Genomic DNA, 20,327 nt, shown 5'->3' on the forward strand with positions numbered 1-20,327 from the left:
GAACGTACTGGAGTCATGGTTCAGGATTGAGGGATATCATTGTTTCTCTGGATATTCTTTCATGGAAATTACTGGGATTTAAAAGTTTCTCTCTCTTTTTTGCAGATTTTGGAAAAAAGAAACAACTGAAGAAGAACAAAAAAATTCAAACACTATAAATACTTTTTTTATGCTTTCAAATAAATTAGATGTTATGATTTCTTAAGAACATAAGGGCAAGCCTCAAACATCACAGCCATAAGAGTTAGAGAGAGAAATCGAGCACTGAAAGAAAGAGGAAACTTGTGTGATGCTGCTTAAAGCTGCATGCTGGAAAAAATACTAACAAAACCCAACAAATTAAAAATACGTAAATTTTTAAGACAGACTATTTTGCTATTGATAAGTCCAATTTATTATTTATAAACCCTTGTGGTCAACTGACCATTACTGCAACCTCCTGATAAATATCTTATTCCATCTTTTCATATCAGCACAAAGCAGAAATGTTCTTCTAAGGATACTTGCTGATGAGATTACAAGAATTATTTTAATTGCACACCTACCATCTGAAAAAATTACTGACTGGTATGGCAGATGGGCACTATAAAAAGTATCTGCTTCTGATTTTTAAAAAAATCATTTCAGCATCAAACATGCTAATTGCACTTTTTCAAAGCAATAAATGAGACATCTGGAAATCTGGAAATAGTTGCACATTGTTTGCATTAAAGTCAATGGATGGTTATTGCAGAGAAGTTGGTAAAATGTGGGCTGGACAAAGGAATTGAGGGGATGCTCATCAAATCTGCAGATGACACCAAACTGGGAGGGGTAGCCAATGCCACTGAAGACAGAATCAGGATTCAAGACGTCCTTAACAGATGGGAGAACTGGGCGCAAACTAATAAAATAAATTTCAACAGGGACAAATGTAAGGTTTACACTTAGGCAAGAATAACCAGATTCACAAATATAAGATGGGGGACACCTGGATTACCTGTAGGACATGTAAAAAGGATCTAGGGATCTTAGTAGACCACAGGCTTAACATGAGTCAACAGTGTGATGCAGCAGCAAAAAAAAGCTAATGCTATTTTCAGCTACATCAACAGAAGTATAATGTCAAGTCAAGGGAAGTAATAGTACCACTCTGTTCTGCCTTGGTCAGACCACACCTGGAATACTGTGGCCAGTTCTGGGCGCCACAGTTTAAGAAGGATGTTGACAAACTGGAACATGGGCAAAGGAAGCTGACCAAGATGATAAAGGTTCTGGAAACCAAGCCTTATGATGAACTGTTGAAGGAGCTGGGTATATTTATCCTGGAAAAGAGGAGACTGAGAAGAGGTGTGATAGCATCAAGCTTGTTTTCTCCTGCTCCAGAAGGGAGGACCCAAACCAATGGATTAAAGTTACAAGAAAGGAGATTCCGACTAAATATCAGGAAGAACTTTCTGACAGTAAGAGCTGTTTGACAGTGGAGGTTGTGGACTCTCCTTCCTTGGAGGTTTTTAAGCAGAAGTTAGATGGCTATCTGTCATGGATGCTTTAGTCGAGATTCCTGCATTTCAGGTGGTTGGACAAGATGATTCTCGAGGTTCCTTCCAACTTTACAATTCTATGATTCTATGAAAAGCAATATTAAAAAGAGACAGCAACAGAAATCAGCACAACGAACTTATAACCATGCTCATAACTAAGGGATAGTGAACTTGTGGCCTTCCATTTATTGTTAGACTACAATCAACCATAACTATTGGCTGGGGTGATGCGAGTTGTAGTCCAAAACATCTGGAGGGCCATAGATTCTCCAGGAGTTACGCAGGAATTTAACAGGCTCTGACCCAGACTCTCAATAGTGATAGGAGAGGAATACAGAACCGAGCCTTCAAAGATGACTTAAGTGGGAAGGCAGGGTCATAAAGGAGACAGCAGTCCTTTGTATTATTTTCAGTGTGCTAGACTGTATGTTGGGAGATATATAATGTTATTTTTTATGCCCCTGAAAAGGATCACAGTAAGTCATTAAATTACTCTTTTTGAAAAATAAAGGTGATCTACAGAAAATGCAGACATTCCATTAGCTTACAAAAAGACAGTCTGTGCAGTTGCCATAAATAGTATTGCAGTTAGTCTCATTCCACATTGCATCCATTAGCAATCTTTTAACCTTTAATCTCCCATCTATTTCCACTTTATTTTAAGAACATTAACTGGCATACCAAGCATGACCAGTGTTCCTTTTAGCTACGTATCTTCTCCTAAAGGTACCAAGACCATTTGCTTTAAATGGCTTCTTAAAAGATATCATAAAGTAGCTAGAGTAATTTATTTAAAATATTTCTGCATAGCAAGGACACAGATCAATATTAGGGGGCCTAAAATGTAGTATTTGCACATTATATAAGATCCCAATTTGAGCCTTGTAACCGCTGTTTAAGGGAAAACCAGTACTGCTCTTAACCTCCTAGATGTTAAGACCTTGTGGCTGATCAGGGTTGAAACCTGGTGGATGGACAATTGGTCCGGATGCAATATAAGGGATCTCTATATAGTTTAAGTATGCAGACATCATATTACCAAATTGAACCTGAATGGCTTCTAAATACAATCCTGCAATCCCAGTGACAGTCTGAATGTATGCTCTTTAGTGGAAATCTTTATACCAAACAGCTGCTTAAAAACGGTGTCAACATTTTCTTGTTCTGGCATCTGCTCTTCAGTAGACAAGCACATCACTCAACTCAATGAAACTATATTAGCCATACTATATTAGCCTTATCTAGAATGGAGGCTGAGCACAGAAATTATCTTGAAACGCAGGTTTCAAGACCTGCGTCGAGCCACTAACCACAGCTAAATCTGCAACAGCTGTGTTAGCAAACTCCTGAGCATACCTAGTGGGTTCTTTTTCTCTTTGCTGTTTGATGCTAGAGAGAGGGGGAGTCATGTTGCAGTGCTCCGTGTGTGTTTATATGTAAATAAAGTAATTAGTTGAAATGCTGAGTTGCTGAGGTCTGTTATGCAAACTGCGAACACGCAGATCCCTAAGTGTGCCAGTGTCTGTTGGCATTGGTCACTGTGATGTTCAGGCAGAAGTATGAGTATGAGATCAGCTTGGTACAAAACCACTGGTGGATCCAATCTGAAACACCCACCGTTCCTTTTGCACCATGATGACCTTGCTGCTGCCTCTCCCCTCCCCTTCTCCATCACGACATGCAGCAGTGACGCAGACAACCAGAGGTCAGGTGAGTGCCTCCATCTCACCATCCACAACTGCCTTTGTGTTTCCCCATTCACTATAAAAAATGTTATTGGTTCCACCCCCTTGGCCAAAGTGGGTGAAATTTACAGAAACAGGATCCCCTTCAGGGTGTTACGAAGTCTGCCAAAACTGAAGACAAATAAACCCAGGTGCTATTTTTGTGGACAGAGTAAATGGGATTCACTTTCCTCCATGATCCCTTATGGGAGAGTGGAATTTGTCTCTTTCTTAACTTAAAAGACATGGAAGACTGATGTTTATTCTTGCTTGCACAGTTTTTAAAATTTTGCAACTTCACACCAAACTTCATTTCTAGTATTGTTTATTTCCTACAATAGGCCTTTACAGGTTTAAAACAGGGCTGGCAACAGGAAGCTGTCTTAAAATGCTGCCTGTGGAATTCTGAAGATCTCTGGCACTGGGTTTTTGGTTTTTTGTGTTTTTTTTTTGTTATAGCTGACCAATGTAGATAGGATTTTTTTTAAAAAAAACCAAAGCCTACACCAGTGCTTTAACAACAACAAAAATCCAGGTAACATTTTGGGTAGCTTCACTTCTTGCAAAGCCTAGTGGTCTAGAAAAAAAATTGAAATATACCGTACTGTAAAGGAACTGTATCACTGAAAAGAACAGAAATAGAATTACACAAGGTTTTGGAGGAGGAGGGAGATTTTACTCAGTGGGAAGTTATTGAGATTGCACTTTCACTTGGGAGGGGGAGAGACCCCCAAATCCCCCAGTTTGCCTGTTATTCTATTCATATAGAGAGCTAATACACACCCTAGTATATACCTAGAAGAAACACGGATCAGCAGCTAGCCCCCCCCCCCCCCGCATGCTACACTGGTTGTGGAAAAAAATCGGGGAAATTTCCACAGCATGAAAGGTGTCTGCCATTTCAAGGGAAACATCTCTGTCATGTTAGCATGCTAGACCCTAGGTGCCCCTCTATCTATTACTATTTCTATTATAGGGTTGAGGGTGTAGAATTTAGTGCTGAACTAAACTGCTTTTGAAGTGCTACCAGAGTTTAGTTAAGATAAATTTATCTCCTAACACTTCAAGCAGGACACTGATATAAAACTAAAATTAGACCAGCACTCGGACAACTATCAACTGAGGTCTTCACTAACTGCTGCAGGAAGGAGGCACTACCTTCCAATACACTATTAAAACAATATGGCCATTGTTTATGGTTGGTAAAACAGTGTGTGTGTGTATGAGAAGAGGCATGCTGCTTGGGCCTAAAAATCTAATCCAGCACCCTACAGTAACAAACCAAATGCACATGAAGAGTCCACAAACACATAAGGGCAATAGACTTCTCCTGTTGTTACCTAGTAACTAGTATTCAAGCTCTTAAACAGAGGTTGGGTGGCCATCTGTCATGGATGCTTTAGCTGAGAATCCTGCATTGCAGGGGGTTGGACTAGATGACCCTTGGAACCCCTTCCAGCTCTACAATTCTATGATTCTGTGACCTACAGTTCTGAACCTGGAAGCTGCATATAGCCATCATGACTAGCATCCACTGATATTGCCCCATGACTAAATAAAGTACAATATCTTGAAGTATGTTATGTGTGGCTTGTTATCAGATGAACTAGTATCAGTGTTAAGCCCCGTATCTGAATTATATTGTGGATTATAACATGGTAAATTCTTATATTTTTAATATAGAGGAAGCTTGTTAATTTGTCATTTTAATTGTTTTGTTGTATTTTTCATATAAATTGCCCTGGGAATTTGATTGAAGGGTTGGGTCGAGGGTATATAAAAGTAAAATAAAACTAGCTCTGTTTCTCTCTCATACAACATTGAGATACCCTCCTTTCAGCCTTTAGAATTAACATGCTCTATACAACTATTCTGAGCGTGTGGCCTTGAGATTACTGTACTCAATGCTTTTATCTGCCTTAGATCTTGTTCTTCCCTAAGCTCTGTTGTTGTTTTTTCTTGCCCACCAAGAACAAGAGTTAAGAGGATCCCCTCTCAGGCTATGTGTTGGTTACCATAGCAACTCCCTATATTCTCAGTCTTCAGAATACTACAGTACAAGTTCGGTTCCTATAACAACATTATAAAGGCAATAAAAATGAATCTGAATCTCAGGTAACTTGAGACTGAAGTAACAAATGCTACAGGAGAATTGGTATTTGGAGAAATGCCACTTTGAGGAACAGACTTTCAAAACATAAAAGAAACATCTTTCCAGAACAGCAGTGTAGAAAAGCTCCTGGAGTGTTTTAGGCCAGAATATTTTATCTGTCTGGTAGCAATAGCAAATAATAAAGACAACTGGACTATTTCTTAAGTTACTTGTGAAACCTAAAAATCTGATGAATGTTCTTTTTCCCCCTAATACAAACGCTTTACCAAGAATAAATCCCAGGTCATATATTTTAATTTTTTCCCTTTAATGTATGGTATTTCAGTCTGTCCCAATAATTAAGAAAACTAAATTTAGATATCGCTTAAACACAGAAAGAATGTATACACATCCAAAGGAAACTCAGTCTTATGCTTCCTGCCCTGCCCATCCTCTCTCACCTATGCACACATGGATGGGAATCACTTGCTTCCGGTGCAATCTCATACTGCTTATTATTGCAGATCTTTCCCATCAAGTTCCACAAAGTGCAACACAAGGAAACCTATACTCCATGGGTAGGCAAACTAAGGGCCAGGGGCCGGATCTGGCCCAATTGCCTTCTATATCCGGCCTGCGGATGGTCCAGGAATCAGCGTGTTTTTACATGAGTAGAATGTGTTCTTTTATTTAAAATGTGTCTCTGGGTTATTTGTGGGGCATAGGAATTCGTTCCTCCCCCCCCAAAAAAAAAATATAGTCTGGCCCCCCACAAGGTCTGAGGGACAGGGGACCAGCCCCCTGCTGAAAAAGTTTGCTGACCCCTGCTATACTCCGTATTCATTTGGCCATCCATTGCAAACACCACGTCTTGTTGGATGCCACTTTGGATAAGCAATAGTAGCCACTTGATTTAGTATTATGTGTTATCTTCAACACATGAAGTTTCAGATCCAATGTATGAATGTAGAAGAGATGCTTTATTAACAAGCAAACACCCATCTATGTACAGCATCCATCAACTGAACTTAACCTTCTCTAACGGAAGAAGCTTACTGACCAGCTTGCTTTAAAGAGTCTATTCATCTTACAAAGATACAACAATGTATATCAACATGGTGTGTGTGTACAAAGGGGGCTGCACAACAGGAGAGAGGAAGAGACACGGAAACTGCAGTGATCTGTGTACAAGGGAGAGTTGAGAAAAGGGGAAGAGTGGAGGGGGAAAGTGAGTGACGGTGAACACGAGAATGCAAAAAGGGGGTTACAAAAAGAGGGAGTAGGAGGCATGGGGTTGGGTTTGAAGATGAAAGCAGGAGCATAGACAGATCTGAAGAAGAGGAAGTGATAGTGGCTTTATAACTGGGCAGAAGGCAAAAAGGGTGCAATGGCTGGACAGAGGAAGATGCCGGAAGTTACCATAGGGGTGGTTTGTGTGCAAGGTGGAGGTTGCACAAAAAGAGGTGGGGGAGAATGGACATAGTCGTGAAAGGGGAAACAAGAGTGCAAAGTTGTGCTGCAAGAACAGAACAGAGAAGTGGCTTCGGAAATGGGGTTGGGAAAGTGAAAAATGAGCTCTGTAGCCACATGGGGGGGTAGGAAGGGGAAGTTCTAAGGAGTTAATGTGTGGTTAATGGCAGGAAGTGGGTGAGCAGAGATAACGGGGATGCAGCCCCTAGTTATTTTATATTTTGACAGAAACGGTATTCAAGTATTATTGATTTAGTGCCATAGTATTTGATATGATAAATCTTTCAAAAAATCACACAACAAAGAGAATAATGTCTTGAATGTTGCCCATGCCCTACACTTTCCACCACTTGACATAGGCTGCAATCCTATACATGTCTATTCAGAAGTATAGGATTCTGGTGTGTAGGGTATGAACGTTTGTACAGTGGTACCTCAGGTTACATACGCTTCAGGTTACAGACTCCACTAACCCAGAAATATTACCTCGGGTTAAGAACTTTGCTTCAGAATGAGAACAGAAATCATGCTCCAGCAGTGGGAGGCCCCATTAGCTAAAGTAGTGCTTCAGGTTAAAAACAGTTTCAGGTTAAGAATGGACCTCCGGAACTAATTAAGTACTTAACCCGAGGTACCACTGTATATCTTTGGACAAGTATCCATAAAAATAGATATTAATTCAAAGAAGAAGTAAGCTTCACTGAGTTCAATGAGGCTTACTCTCAGGTAAGTGTTATAGGGTTGCAGTCCTGAGGTCACAGTTCACTTTAGCTTAGCTTAAAAATGATTTCGCTTCAACTTTACGCTCAACAGTTATTTTAACATTATTTGTTGATCTTAGCACAACACTTAGTACAATGACCAAGTACAATATTTTGGGGAAAGCACTACTGTAAAACACTCTAGTCTCACTGTGTTAGGGTCTACTATGCAAGCAGAAAATTTAAATCCTTCAAGAAAGATAGGATTCTTAAACATTCAAAGTAGGCTTTATTCACGTCGAGTAAACAGTCAGAAGGGCTTAGCTTCTGCCAAAACAACATGTTGGCATTCCAACAGCTTTTTTTATTATCTGTTTCCCTTCTAATACATCCACTCTTAAATCCAGCCATACCTTGACAAATGCCAGCTAATTTATTGGGCACTGCATTCCTGGAATCTATTGAAACCACACCTGGAATTATGTGTATATGTGTCTGCACGCATGCACTTGCATCAGAGGCAAAAAAAATCTTTAAGATATTTATTTTATCTGGTGGTTTGCTTGATACATCCTGCCCATTTAAAAAACATGCCACATATTTTCTTCTTTCATTTAAATGACAAAGAGAATAATATATTGTCAGCTGTCCAATAAGCACATGTTAGTGCTTTCTGCTAAATGTTCATGCTTTCATGCTTTGTATTTCTTCTGCCTTGGTGCTCTTATTATTTCATTATCATATTTTATTCAAATAAATTATTAAAACAAAGGGTTAAATTTTCATACGGAAGACTGCCTTCATTGCATATTTAATGAAGAAATCCTGTGTTTTCCTATTCCAGTTAGGGTGGATCCAAAAGCTTACAATGAAGGCGATGCAATTTTCTTTCCCCTGCCCCTAGTAATTATTTTACACCAAAGAGTCTAAAGATTTGTTTTGAAAGAAAACAGGCAAGCATTTCTTGCAGTGTGGAAGATACTTTTACTGCTCTGGGGTTTGGGGGTTTGTTTGTTTTTTTGCCAATTTTAAAAACATTTACACACCCTAAGCTGCATTTGTTTACTTACTGGAATACTTCACTTTATGGTTTAACATATTACAAATGGCAAGAATACAGAATTCATCCACTCAAAGTCATATGCAAGGTAGCAAAATCAATAAATGCCATTAAGCCACAAGAAATAAATCTACACCAGCCCTGTTCTTGGAACACTTGTTTTATTTACATCCGAATCTACCAAATTATACCTGACTATGTTACTGAGAACACCTACACACCTGCTCTTCTGAATCAAGATTCCTTTTAAACAGCAATCTTCTCATTAGAAAGGCTTTTGTTATACTGTATATTATCAGTGCCAGAGATATTTGTCACCAACTTGCCTTCCCCCTCCAATAGCATATTGATAGTGATACTGTTAGCCACTTGCAGCTTGGTTTAAATAACTGCACTCTGCTGTTTTCACTAGCAAGTTCTATACATCATATCCCTGTCTAGCTTGTAATATTTTTTCTTAGGCTGCTAAAAACCAAATCGCTTCTTACCATTCTGATCCAGTAGAGTCGAGCAGTGCTAAAGGAACTGTGGCTGTAGTGCTGCTTAGAGGAGCCAGCGGAGGCTTTAGAGGAACAGAGTGTTTTATGTGTGGAAAACGCATCACCACCTATTATATTTCAGTCATTCAATTGCTAGCCTTGATGTTTTGGAAATCATCAGCCAATCCAGGCAAGGAAAAGGGAGGGCTTGGAATGTTCATATAGCATAGTTTTGTGCAGTTCGAAGAGGAAGAAGATACATCTTATTTGCATTTTTATTTACTGTGTGTAGAGAATGACTCCCTATTCTTTATTCAAAAGCAATTCACACATAGTTTTTAAGCTTCTTCAGTGGGTTGATTGAAAGCATGTATTATGCAGAATGGCACCGGGCCAGATGACACAAAGGTTTGCCATGCTACCCAAATCCTGACTTGCAGTGCTCAGTGAATCCAAACTTGATATTCTCCTAAATCCCCAGGGCCTCTAACTAAGCCATAAAATGTGTTGGCAATCAAAATGTGCATCTACGTGCTACCAATTGGTTATTATTTTTTTCTTGCACTATGCTTCTATTTAAAATAAAATAAAAAATTCACCTGACAAATGCTAGCAATTAGATGACTCAGAAACTCAAGGTAATAAAAAACGACCCTGTATACCAAATAATTATCTGCTTTTGCTATGAGACAGTGTACTAACTGGTCAAAAGCCAAATGGCTTTGTGACAAACCATGTTTCTTCTTTGGAAATCTCAGAGTCAGTTGGGTGGCTGACATTGTCTGCTCTGATGCAAGAGAAGGCTGAGTGGAAAACAATAACCTTATGCTACAAGGAAGTATAAAGAATGAATTGTTCTTTAAAAAAATGAACAAACTCCAGGGAAGCAGGCAGACTTTTGCCCTTTTACCACAACCGTGCCCAAGTATGCTGAATATACAACAGGCAGCAGGACTGTGATCACTCTACATGGGCCCTGTGCACTTGGGCTCAGCTATGTAGGATGTAACATAACATTGTGATGTCCACATACATAAAGCCTAACATATGTATCTCAAAGCATACTGCCCATATTAGGGTAAGGATAGTACGTTATCAGACCTAAGCACTTAGGGCTCTAACTGCAGAGACATCACTACACATTAAATTCAGTGCACATGGGTGTGACAGGCACAGATTTGCACAAGTGGGCAAAGTCTTCTGCTATTCCATATAAGTGCACCCCAGTGAGCTAAAAGGGCTATATTTTCAAAATAGCCAAGCCAAGGCACTAAACCTCAGAGGAGTCATAGAAAAATAAGCTCATAGTCAAGCATTCTATATTTTTCAATGAAACCCAAATGTTTGAACTTCTTATTGTCACATATTCATTATGTGAAGCTTATGCAAGCTGTTTGGACTGGAGCAATTATGGAACTGGATTGACGTCCACACCTTGATGTAATATTTCCCAGTGGAGGCTGGCCTGTTAGAGGAATCAGGGTCCAGTTGCTCAGCCCTGCTTGGACTCTTCCCCTTTCCCACCAATCCTGTCTATTGAGGCTAGGAGGGTCGAATAAGCAAACTGAGGTTCAAGATCCTGCCTGAAAGAAGACATTGGCTTGGGGAAGTCTACTGCTCTTTTGGATTCTCTGGTTAGAGCTTAAAAAGCCTACATAGAAGGAAGTTGGAAACTTTGATCCTAGACAAGCTTGCTCCTTGTTTTAAAGTCCAAGCATATGTGAGTGGAGACCCGGGGGTGGGGGTGGGGTTGGAAGCCTGCCACTCCATTTAGAAGGCAATATAAGAGCTGAGTAAGGATTACATTAGACACAGGGAGTGGGTGGCTTTAAAACAGGATTAGCCAAATTCATGGAGGATAAGGATATTAATGGCTACTAGCCATGATGGAGCAAGTCTTCAACCTCCACTGTCAGAGACAGGATACCTCTGAACACCAATTGCTGGGAGGTGCAGGTAGGCAGAGTGCTGTTCCCCCAGACCCTGTTTGCAGGCTTCCCATGGGCATCTGGCTGAGCATTGAGAACAGGATACTGGCCTGGATGGGACCAGCGACTCTTCTTATGTTCTTAAGAGGGCATAAAAGTGAATGAGCTGGGGGCAGGGGCAGGGGCAGCCCGGTTAATTTTGCTGTGTCCCCCCCCCCCCCCCGCTGAGAGAAGTAACTTATGACAGAAGGAATTCCCTTCCAAAACAACGCAAAACAGTTTTCAGTTAAGTGCTAATTATTTGTACAACTGCAAAGCTTAAGTGTCGACAGAATCTTTGTAAGGGAAGAGGATGGGAAGAAAGCCAGAACAAATTGGCTATGCCTTGGGAGCCTATTTGCACCTCTGGAATCTTTTTGGTTTCCAAGAAGCGCCTCCATGTCCAGTGTCCACCAGCTGCCACTGGGACCCAGACTCTGAGTTTACGCTTTTTTTTGTTTTGTTTTTAAAGTAAGTTTCTAGCCCTCAAGGCCAGCTCAGAACTTCATGGCCACCATAACAACCATGGCTTGCCTCTAACATCAGTGGTATACAACTGACATAAAAATAAAGCATTTGGTACCCCACCCTTGTCTTCCTTGCTCTGGCCCTGCCAGAAGGGCGGGGAAACCCACAGCTTCCTCATCTTGCTGCTAAGGACAAGCACTGCCTGAGAGGATTTCCAGGAAACAGGAATAGCATCTCCTACAACAATACCAGCAAGGAAAATTCAGAAGTGAGCAAGCTGGTGCTTTTGCACAGGGACAAGTAGCAAGCTCAGCTCTCATGTGCTGTGGCCATTCATGTCTGCTGTCACATAACCCAGTTTGTTGGTGGCTGGCCTCCATGTAAGGAACCTGCTACGCTCCCATTTAAAAGTGCAGTTGCTACTCTGGGTCCTAGCAGGGAGGAGCGCAGCCAGGTGAGTGAGTGAGCAGGTAGCCATCACATTCTAGAGTCAGGTGGCTGAATCACCCCACGGTCTTCATGGTCTTCCAGTTGCTGGGTTCCCAGGGCTTGCCTGGACAGATGTGCTCAGCATGTGGGCAGCAAGGAGCTGATGTGGAGGCAGCGCCTTCCCTGTTGGAGTCCTGGAGGGCGGACGGACAGTGGGCCCCTTAGATGCCATCTGGCCCCTCCCTAGAATCAGGCCTTCCTATATTGGCCTGCCCATGTAATAAGACCAATAGGAAAGCTCTCCGGCCATCATGTTGATGTCAAGCACATTTTGTGGTGACCCAGGTCTTTTCAGTGGTGTTGTCTCAGCTATGGAACTCCCTTCCCTAAGTTTTGCCTAGCCCTGTAATTGTTTATTTTTTTGCTGCCAGCTGAAAACCCATTTATTCACCTGGACTTTTGTGGGAGTCAAATAGGATATGCTGTGAGTTATGAAATGGAGCTGCTGACTGTTGTGTATAGATATTTTTTGATGCATATTAATAATAGAATCTTAGAATAGCAGAGTTGGAAGGGACAACAAGGATCATCTAGTCCAACCCCCTGCAATGCAGGAATCTTTTGCCCAACATGGGGCTCAAACCCACAACCCTGAGATTAAGAGTCTCCTACTCTACCAACTGAGCTATCCTTCCTTCAACTATTTGCGGCTTTATTGGAGATTGGTCTATTTTCTGTAACATGTCCTGGGATGATAGTAGGATGCACAGTGGAAAATAAATTATAATGACGGATGAATGAATAAACAAATCAGCAAACAGAATTCTCTCCATAATTATCACCTCCATTTAGAACAGAACTGAAACTACTGTAATCTAGTACTGTAACTTTATACCATTGTTTCCAAGTTACAGAACTGCATCTGAATCTTCATCAAAGCATTAGGTACTGAACTGTTTTGTTGACCCCCACCATTACATTCATGTGCATTTCTTCTGGGGCCATTCACAACCATAATGGGAGACTCTTGCTTTTTGTCTAGGTAGGTGTTCTGCAGGACAGCACTGGAATAAATGAAAGTGCCCTCGCCTTGATTAAGCAACTGGGCAGGATCTCAAAAAAATTCATTATCAATAGCAAAGCTGTTCTTACTACTAAAGACAAGTGGGTGTTAGTGCAAATCCTAAAAGTATCGTGTTAATCTAGTTTGATCCTCAGTTGAAGATTCTAATTAAATTTTATGGAAAGAGATATATCCTGCTATATAAAACTGAAGGTTCCGTCTCTCTAAAAAGATAGACAAAAACTTTCCCTGCAGAATCAAATAAATCCATGGAAAGCAGAAGCCAGGGGACTCTGCATACTCCTAGTTTAGGAAGTACAAACAGGCCTCTCTCCAAGGCTTAACTGAAGTGGTTGGGAGCACTGGCGCAGTTCTCAAAATAGGGTCTCCCCCAAAAAAGATTTTTTTTGAAATCATGAAATAAGGTATACTGGGCATGTACAGTTTCATATTTTAAACTCATTTCCCATTGTTTTTGCTCACTTCCTAACTTGGGCCAGTCACCAACTTGCACACTAACCTACCTCACATCTGTTGTATTGGCATCTGTCTGTCTTGTGAGACAATGGAATGTGCTTCCAGGGGTGAAGTCAAACCGCTTTGGCTGCATTGGTATTATTATTATTATTATTATCATCATCATCATCATCATCATCATCATCATCATCATCATCATCTCAAAACTGCTGCCTCCCATGTTGTTTTTGCTGTGTTAGCAGCACTGAAGTGACCTCTCTGGGGTGCAAGCCTGGAATGCTCAGATTATAAGGCCCTACTCATGGCCTCACTGTTGTAGTCCAAAGGAAAGCATAGCAGTACTGTTGGCACCAGTTTGGCTGCAAGAGTTGCCTGAAGAAGGTGTACAAGACACCATGATACCATCCATCTATCTTAGGAACCCCACTCCAGATTTGTGTAGGGTTTACTCCTTAGCCTTTACTTCTCCCAAAGATGTCCCACAAGGCACCATCCTCAGGGTTTACTCCTGCAGCGTTTCTCATGAATGAGTATAGTCACAAGGTCGTGGGGATTTAGGATCAGAGCTTTCCTTCTCCTAGATGGGCTACCTTCCCAGGTTGATGAGCCCCATGTGCCCCTCATTTCCTTCTACAGCATGTGCAATAACTGCCTTCTTGACTGTTGGACCCACTATTGGTCTTGTCTGCTCAGTCTGCCAGAGCCTGCCTTTGCATGCAGGAAGTCCCTAACTCACTGAGGCTTTGAGACCCACTGGCTACCCTCATCTGGCCAGCAAAAGCCATTTCCAGGCGCATGGCCACTTTCACATGCTGACAGCTTCTAGGAACCACAGGGACAGCTGAGTGCAGGGTGAGGAACAAAGGTGGACAAACTCCCCGAGTAGGAGGAGAACATCCCCCCCCCGGGGACTTCCGGGTTGGCGCGATCGGGAAATGGCGGATTCCCTCCGAGCTGCGGAGGGAATCGGCTCAACTGAGGACGGGTCTTGCCGCGCCGGCGACGCGGGGACCCTTAGAAACCGCAGGCGCTGAAGCCTGCGGACTGGAAGACTTGGTGGGTGCCTTAAGCGCCCCCCGACCCACGAAGAGCCTTTTTAAAGGCTGCGGAGAGGGTACGGAGGGTGGCGTGGCGCTGAGAGTCGATCGCTACCTCGGTTGAGCGGAGCCGCGAGCCATGACCGGAGAGCGCTGACTTCCTTCCTTGAAATTTGGACTGAAAAAAAATAACCCGTGAGTAAGATGGATTTGGACTTTAAGAATATTTTCCTGTAAATTTGAGACGACCGGGGTGTGTGCTAAAAGGAAGTCCGCACCCCCCTTACTTACAGACAACTCTAAGCAAGGAACGGAGAACTAAGGTGGAGAGGTTATTGTGTTTAATATAAAAGAAACTAACCTCCTCGATTTGTTAAAAGAAGTGCTGTGCTGGAGAGTGAGAGTGGACTTTGGAAATTTTTGATGAAATCCCCCCCCCCCCCGGACCAGGGGGAGTCCCGCGTTTGAGCCTGTTGAAGAGGATTAAGGAGTTTGACAGCTGTCAAAAGAGCTGTCAAACGGACAGTTTCAGTTAAAAGTCTGTTAACTAATATCTCTCTGGACTAAAAGTGCTATAAATTGAAACAAAGTTGTTGGAAATTTGAAAGAAAGAAACAAAAAAGATTTGGACTGTTGGAAAAAGCCTACAAAATAACTAGAATCCCTCTAAGGTATTACAATGGCTGAAGATGGAAATTTACAGGCACAGATAGACAGGATGTTTTTTCTCGTGGGAATATTGCAAGAGCAGAATCTGACTATGAATAAACAATTAAGGGCCTTGACCTCTGGAACAAGCAACTCTGCTGAATGCAATAAGGACTTTACAGGAAAGGAATCTGCAGCTGAAATAGAAGTGACATCACAAGAATCGGAGGAGAAAGCACAGATGGGAAATATCAACAAAAAGTCTACAATGGTGGAGTGCAAGGAAAAGAACTCTCGGAGTACATGGATTACAAACCTGCAAAAGATGTTAAAGATGAAAGAGGGGGCCCCTAAAATATTTGGGATACAGGAACTTAAAGGAAATAAGAAATATGATTGGGGCTCCCCGGTTGAATATGAAAGACTGGTTGATTCTTGGCAGCTGTTGTTATCAAGCATCCTGGTGGGAAGAAAAACTGGAGTGATGGAGACTGAACTGCTTCGAGATCTGATGACCAATATAAAGGATTTCCAACAAAACCGGCGGAGAGGAACTGAAAGAGACTTGAAAGCCTCGGACGTGAGGAATCCAGGCTAGAAACTACTGTTGACCTGTATTTGAGAAGGGACCAGTACCTGGGGGGGGGGGAAGCAGAATTGTATAAATGTTTATGAACTTTGGGTCGGGTGAATAGGGCCTATATTTAATACAAAAATGAAATCGGTGGAAGGGAACTTGGGTCGACCTTAGGGAAAAATCTAAATGTTTATAAGAGATGGGGATAAGAAAAATGGAGTTAATTAGGAAGAGTTATATTAAAAATATTAATCTATAGGTTAAGGAGGAGAAGTTAGAACTTGCTGGCTCAATTATGGGAATTGGGATGTAAGAAGGGGGTGGGGGGGAGTCCAGGGAATAAGGTTAGGAAAGTAAGGTTTTGAGAATATGCTTGTTTTGTTTTGTTTTTATCGTATTTTTGTGTGTTTGTTTTTTAAAAAATTTGAAAACCCAATAAAAAAATTTATATAAAAAAAGAGAACACCCCCCCCACCAGAGGTACTTCCTTCCCCCAACACCACGCACACAGCACATGACTCTTGTGAATATATAGGAGGCATAACATGGCTACGAAATGGGTCTTATTGCTTGTATCATAGGCATCAATTTTTGGTTTCTTTATCCCAGGCATAGGGAACCTTTGACCCTCCAGATGCTGCTCGACTACAATTGCCATCAGCACCAGCAAGCATAGTCAATGGCCAGGGATGATGCGATTTGTATTTGAGCAACATCTGGAGGGCAGAAGGTTCTTCTCCACACATGCATTAACCAGAGTGATATCTCTCTGTACTACAAAGATCCTTGCTGTAAGGCTCCAAGGTTCCAAGGCTTCAACTAATCTTACTTTGGCCTGATTATTGCATGTTTTACAGATGTGCAAGTCCTGCTTGCGTTCAACATGAGACTGATTCCTAGGGGACTTACAGTACCTTAGGCCTGTAACCACCGGGGAATGGAAAGCAGAGTGATGTACAGTGGTACCTCGGGTTATATACGCTTCAGGTTACATACGCTTCAGGTTACAGACTCCGCTAACCCAGAAATAATACCTCGGGTTAAGAACTTTGCTTCAGGATGAGAACAGAAATCGTGCTCCGGCAGCGCGGTGGCAGCAGGAGGCCCCATTAGCTAAAGTGGTGCTTCAGGTTAAGAACAGTTTCAGGTTAAGAACAGACCTCCGGAATGAATTAAGTATGTAACCCGAGGTACCACTGTACTTTAATTTCAATTTTTACTATTGTAATTGTACAGGTAACATAGCAAGGTGTCAGTAGTTTTCCAAATTGCCCAGTAAAACATAAAGCATGCTCTCACATTCCAGTGTTCAGTACAGAGCTAGATGGACCATTGGTCTGACTGAGGCTTCCTATGTTCCTATGTAATGCAATTGGATAGGAGCAGAAAATTCCACAGGCCTGGCTATGTCATAGCAGCAGGTTTGCCCCCCTAGAAGCACAGCAAGTCAGAGCCCCCTAAGCGCCACTTATACTTTAAGCTTGATTTGTGATATACTTGCCAAGAGGTTGGCCACTAGTGGCATAAAACCAACAACAGTTCACAGATTTATTAAAAGACTGTGTAGCCTTCCAGCAACTTGCAGACCAGACTTAGGATATGTTATTATTTTACCGTCTATGCTGATATTATACAATAGTAAACCGGATAGATAAACATGTCTTGTTGACATGAAAAATGGCTAAACAAAGCCCAATTTCATTGATCTCAGCTACTGATATTGTCTGTCTTTTCAAACAGCAAGCCAAGCCAACAGCAGCAGCGATCAATATTCCATAATCCATGCTTTTGTTCTGTGCTCTCTTGGCCGAGTCTTTCATTGACATGGAGAAATGATTAAACCTCTCTTTCCCTTTGGCCACTAGAGAGTGCCACAGCGCTGCAGAACCTCTTAGCTGAAGTTAAACAGCCAATTTGTCTTTTGACAAAACCAATCATTAAAAATGATACCTTGTGCTGCTGTACTGTTGTTATACAATCTGGGTATTTTTCTTGAAGGATGTAAAGAAAAAGCATTTTCAAATTTATGGGTGGGAAGGACGGACAATAAGTAATTAATCTAGTCTGAATACTTTGTATTCTAAAAGCAATAGACTCCGTGCTTTCATCAAATTGTGCCTGTGTGAGAAGCGCATATAAGTTATTTGATTAACATGGCCATTGGCACTCATTACAGATACTATTTTTGCAGTGCTCCAGGAAAATGTAGTGCAGAGATTTAATGTTGTATAATGACTACCTTAATGAACTGGCCACGAACATCTATGAACACAGCATAAGTTCATTGGTAGTTTAGAGAGGAGGGGGGTAGAGGTGAATGATCCACTGCTTCCAAAACCTTGCCAGCTCACACTGGTCAGAGCAGGGGGTGAGATGGTGTCCTACTCTAGCTAGGTTTGCTTTCAATCTCTGAAAACACAGCAGCAGGAACAACAACTACCACCAGCCACAAGAGGAGTTCAATAGCAAAGTCAAGGTGAATTTGAGGTCAAGCACAAGAGAGCAGTCAGGAATTGCTCATGATCCAAAGGCAGAGCCAGGGGCAGAGGTCAGAAGCTAGAAAGATCAGACGTTTCTGTATACAACACCAACGTGTCACATCATATGTAACTGATATTTAGAAAAGACTTCACAATCTGAGAAAAGAGACAATGCACGTAACTTTTGTAAACCAAGAAAATCTCTCATCTCTCTCTCTCTCTCTCTCTCTCTGTGTGAGAGAGAGAGAGAGATTACTTGAATAAGAATAGAAATGCTGAGCTTTGGAAAGGAGGTTCAAGGCTCTGGCAGGGTCCTAGAGCCCTCCCTCCTCCTTCCCAAAGGTGAGAAAGCACTAACTAGGCAAGAGAACACTAGGACCCAACCAGAGCGCTCATGCCTCCTTCCCAAAGCCCAGTGCTATGCTTACCAAGCTTTGGGAAAGCAGCATGAGGGCTGGTGTGTGTGTGTCAAATGTTGCCAAGAGCCACATAAGGGCCCCAAAGGTTGCATGCGACCCTTGGGCCATGCATTGGACCACCCTGCTCTAGAGTCATGTGCTCCATCATTGATCAGCCGCCTGGGCTTGGACCTTCTAGCACCAACACTCTCAAGGGTTGGGGGTGATTCAGCTCTGCTCTCCACCCTTAGAGTCCTTCCAGGGAAACCCTGGAGGCTGGCCTGGGAAGGGCCCTCCCAGTATACTAGGGTCTTCAGTGCTGGCTGGCTGGCTCGTGTGTGTGTGTGTGTGTGTGTGTGTGTGCGCGCGCGCACACACACACACACACACACACACACATCTGGGTCTTTTTGGTCATTAGGAGTGCTAGGTCCTTACTGGAAGATTCATCAGGTTCGGGCATAGTATATAGTTGGCATAACAAAGCAGCTTAGGAACAGGTAGATGCAGTTCTCCCCTAGAATATCTCATTTTGAACCCTACTACTAGTGGTAATTCTATGCTCATGGAACTTTCCATGTGTATAACTGAAGCCTCCAAAGTGTATGTGATCCCTCTGCTTCCAGCAAGGCACCTCTGCCATAGCCAACCCTTCCTTCCATCATCATCATCTACCTACCTATCTATCTATCTATCTATCTATCTATCATCTATCTATCTATTTATTTATAGAATTGGCTTGTTCTTAAGCCAAAAATACTCCCAGAGCAACTTATAAATCACTTAAAAGAGACAGTCCTTGCCCTCAGACTTACAATCTAAAAAGCCATAACACAAAAGGAACATGGTTTGGATGGAAAGAGGAAATAAGCAAACTCAAATACAGGTTCCTACAAATGTTAGGATATAATATTGTTATTACCTCATTCAAAGTTATTTATTAAAATGTTGAATTTTAATATTCTGCCACTATTTGCATTTATTAATTTATTTTTACTTTCCACTATTTTCTGATTAAAAATGTGCAGTAGACACAGACTTTTATTTAAAGGTAGGTAGGTGTATTGGTTGCTACAGCCCCAGTGGTTGCTCTTACACTGTTCCGGCAAGCCCTTTTGATTTGCTGGTATGTTTATGTGCCACACTGCTGACACACCTTCTAATGGTCAGATGTTGCTGTCGTGTTGTGCCATTCAACCATACAAACTGGCCTAAACACACAGAAAGATGAACATTCTTTGTTCTGCTACTCCCACAGAAAACTGAAGTCACAGCTGAACACCACTAGGTGGCATAAGTGCTTAATTCACATTCCAGCAGCTTCTTGCTTTGGAACTGCTTTCTGAAGTAGATTGTGGTAACATTTCACCCTCACAGTTGCCTGAGACCCAAATGAGATGTTAATACAGTTGTGCATTTCTGCCCCTAAACTTTCTGTTTCTCTGTGGGTTTTTTAAGCTGAAAAGCAGCCTCAGAGGCTTCCAGTGAAAGGTTTCCCATGACACTGTTTTTCCACTCAAAATTGCTCTCCCAAGCTATACCTATGGGAGAAAAGATGGAAGAAAAGTGACAACTGCATGTATTGACTAGTGGTGTACAGTGGTACCTCGGGTTACATACGCTTCAGGTTACATATGCTTCAGGTTACAGACTCCGCTAACCCAGAAATAGCACTTCAGGTTAAGAACTTTGCTTCAGGATAAGAACAGAAATCATGCTCTGGTGGCGCAGTGG

At 41.9% G+C, this 20,327-nt stretch overlaps 1 protein-coding gene across 2 annotated transcripts in view; it reads right to left on the reverse strand.

The window, feature by feature from the left end:
- The window catches only part of PLD5 (phospholipase D family member 5), an 85,901-nt gene that overhangs the window by 42,765 nt on the left and 22,809 nt on the right, over positions 1-20,327 (reverse strand). Inside the window, exon 1 of one of the 2 annotated variants that reach the window (XM_081188110.1) lies at positions 9,059-9,161. The exons of the other annotated variant lie outside the window; for it this stretch is intronic. Within the exon in view, the coding sequence (XP_081044236.1) occupies positions 9,059-9,061 (3 nt within the window). The 5' untranslated portion in view covers positions 9,062-9,161. Of the gene's footprint in view, positions 1-9,058; positions 9,162-20,327 lie in introns of those variants that run through there. 2 annotated transcript variants of the gene reach the window in all.

Source organism: Podarcis bocagei (assembly GCF_964188305.1).
Source record: "Podarcis bocagei genome assembly, chromosome: 3".
Classification (NCBI taxonomy): domain Eukaryota; kingdom Metazoa; phylum Chordata; class Lepidosauria; order Squamata; family Lacertidae; genus Podarcis; species Podarcis bocagei.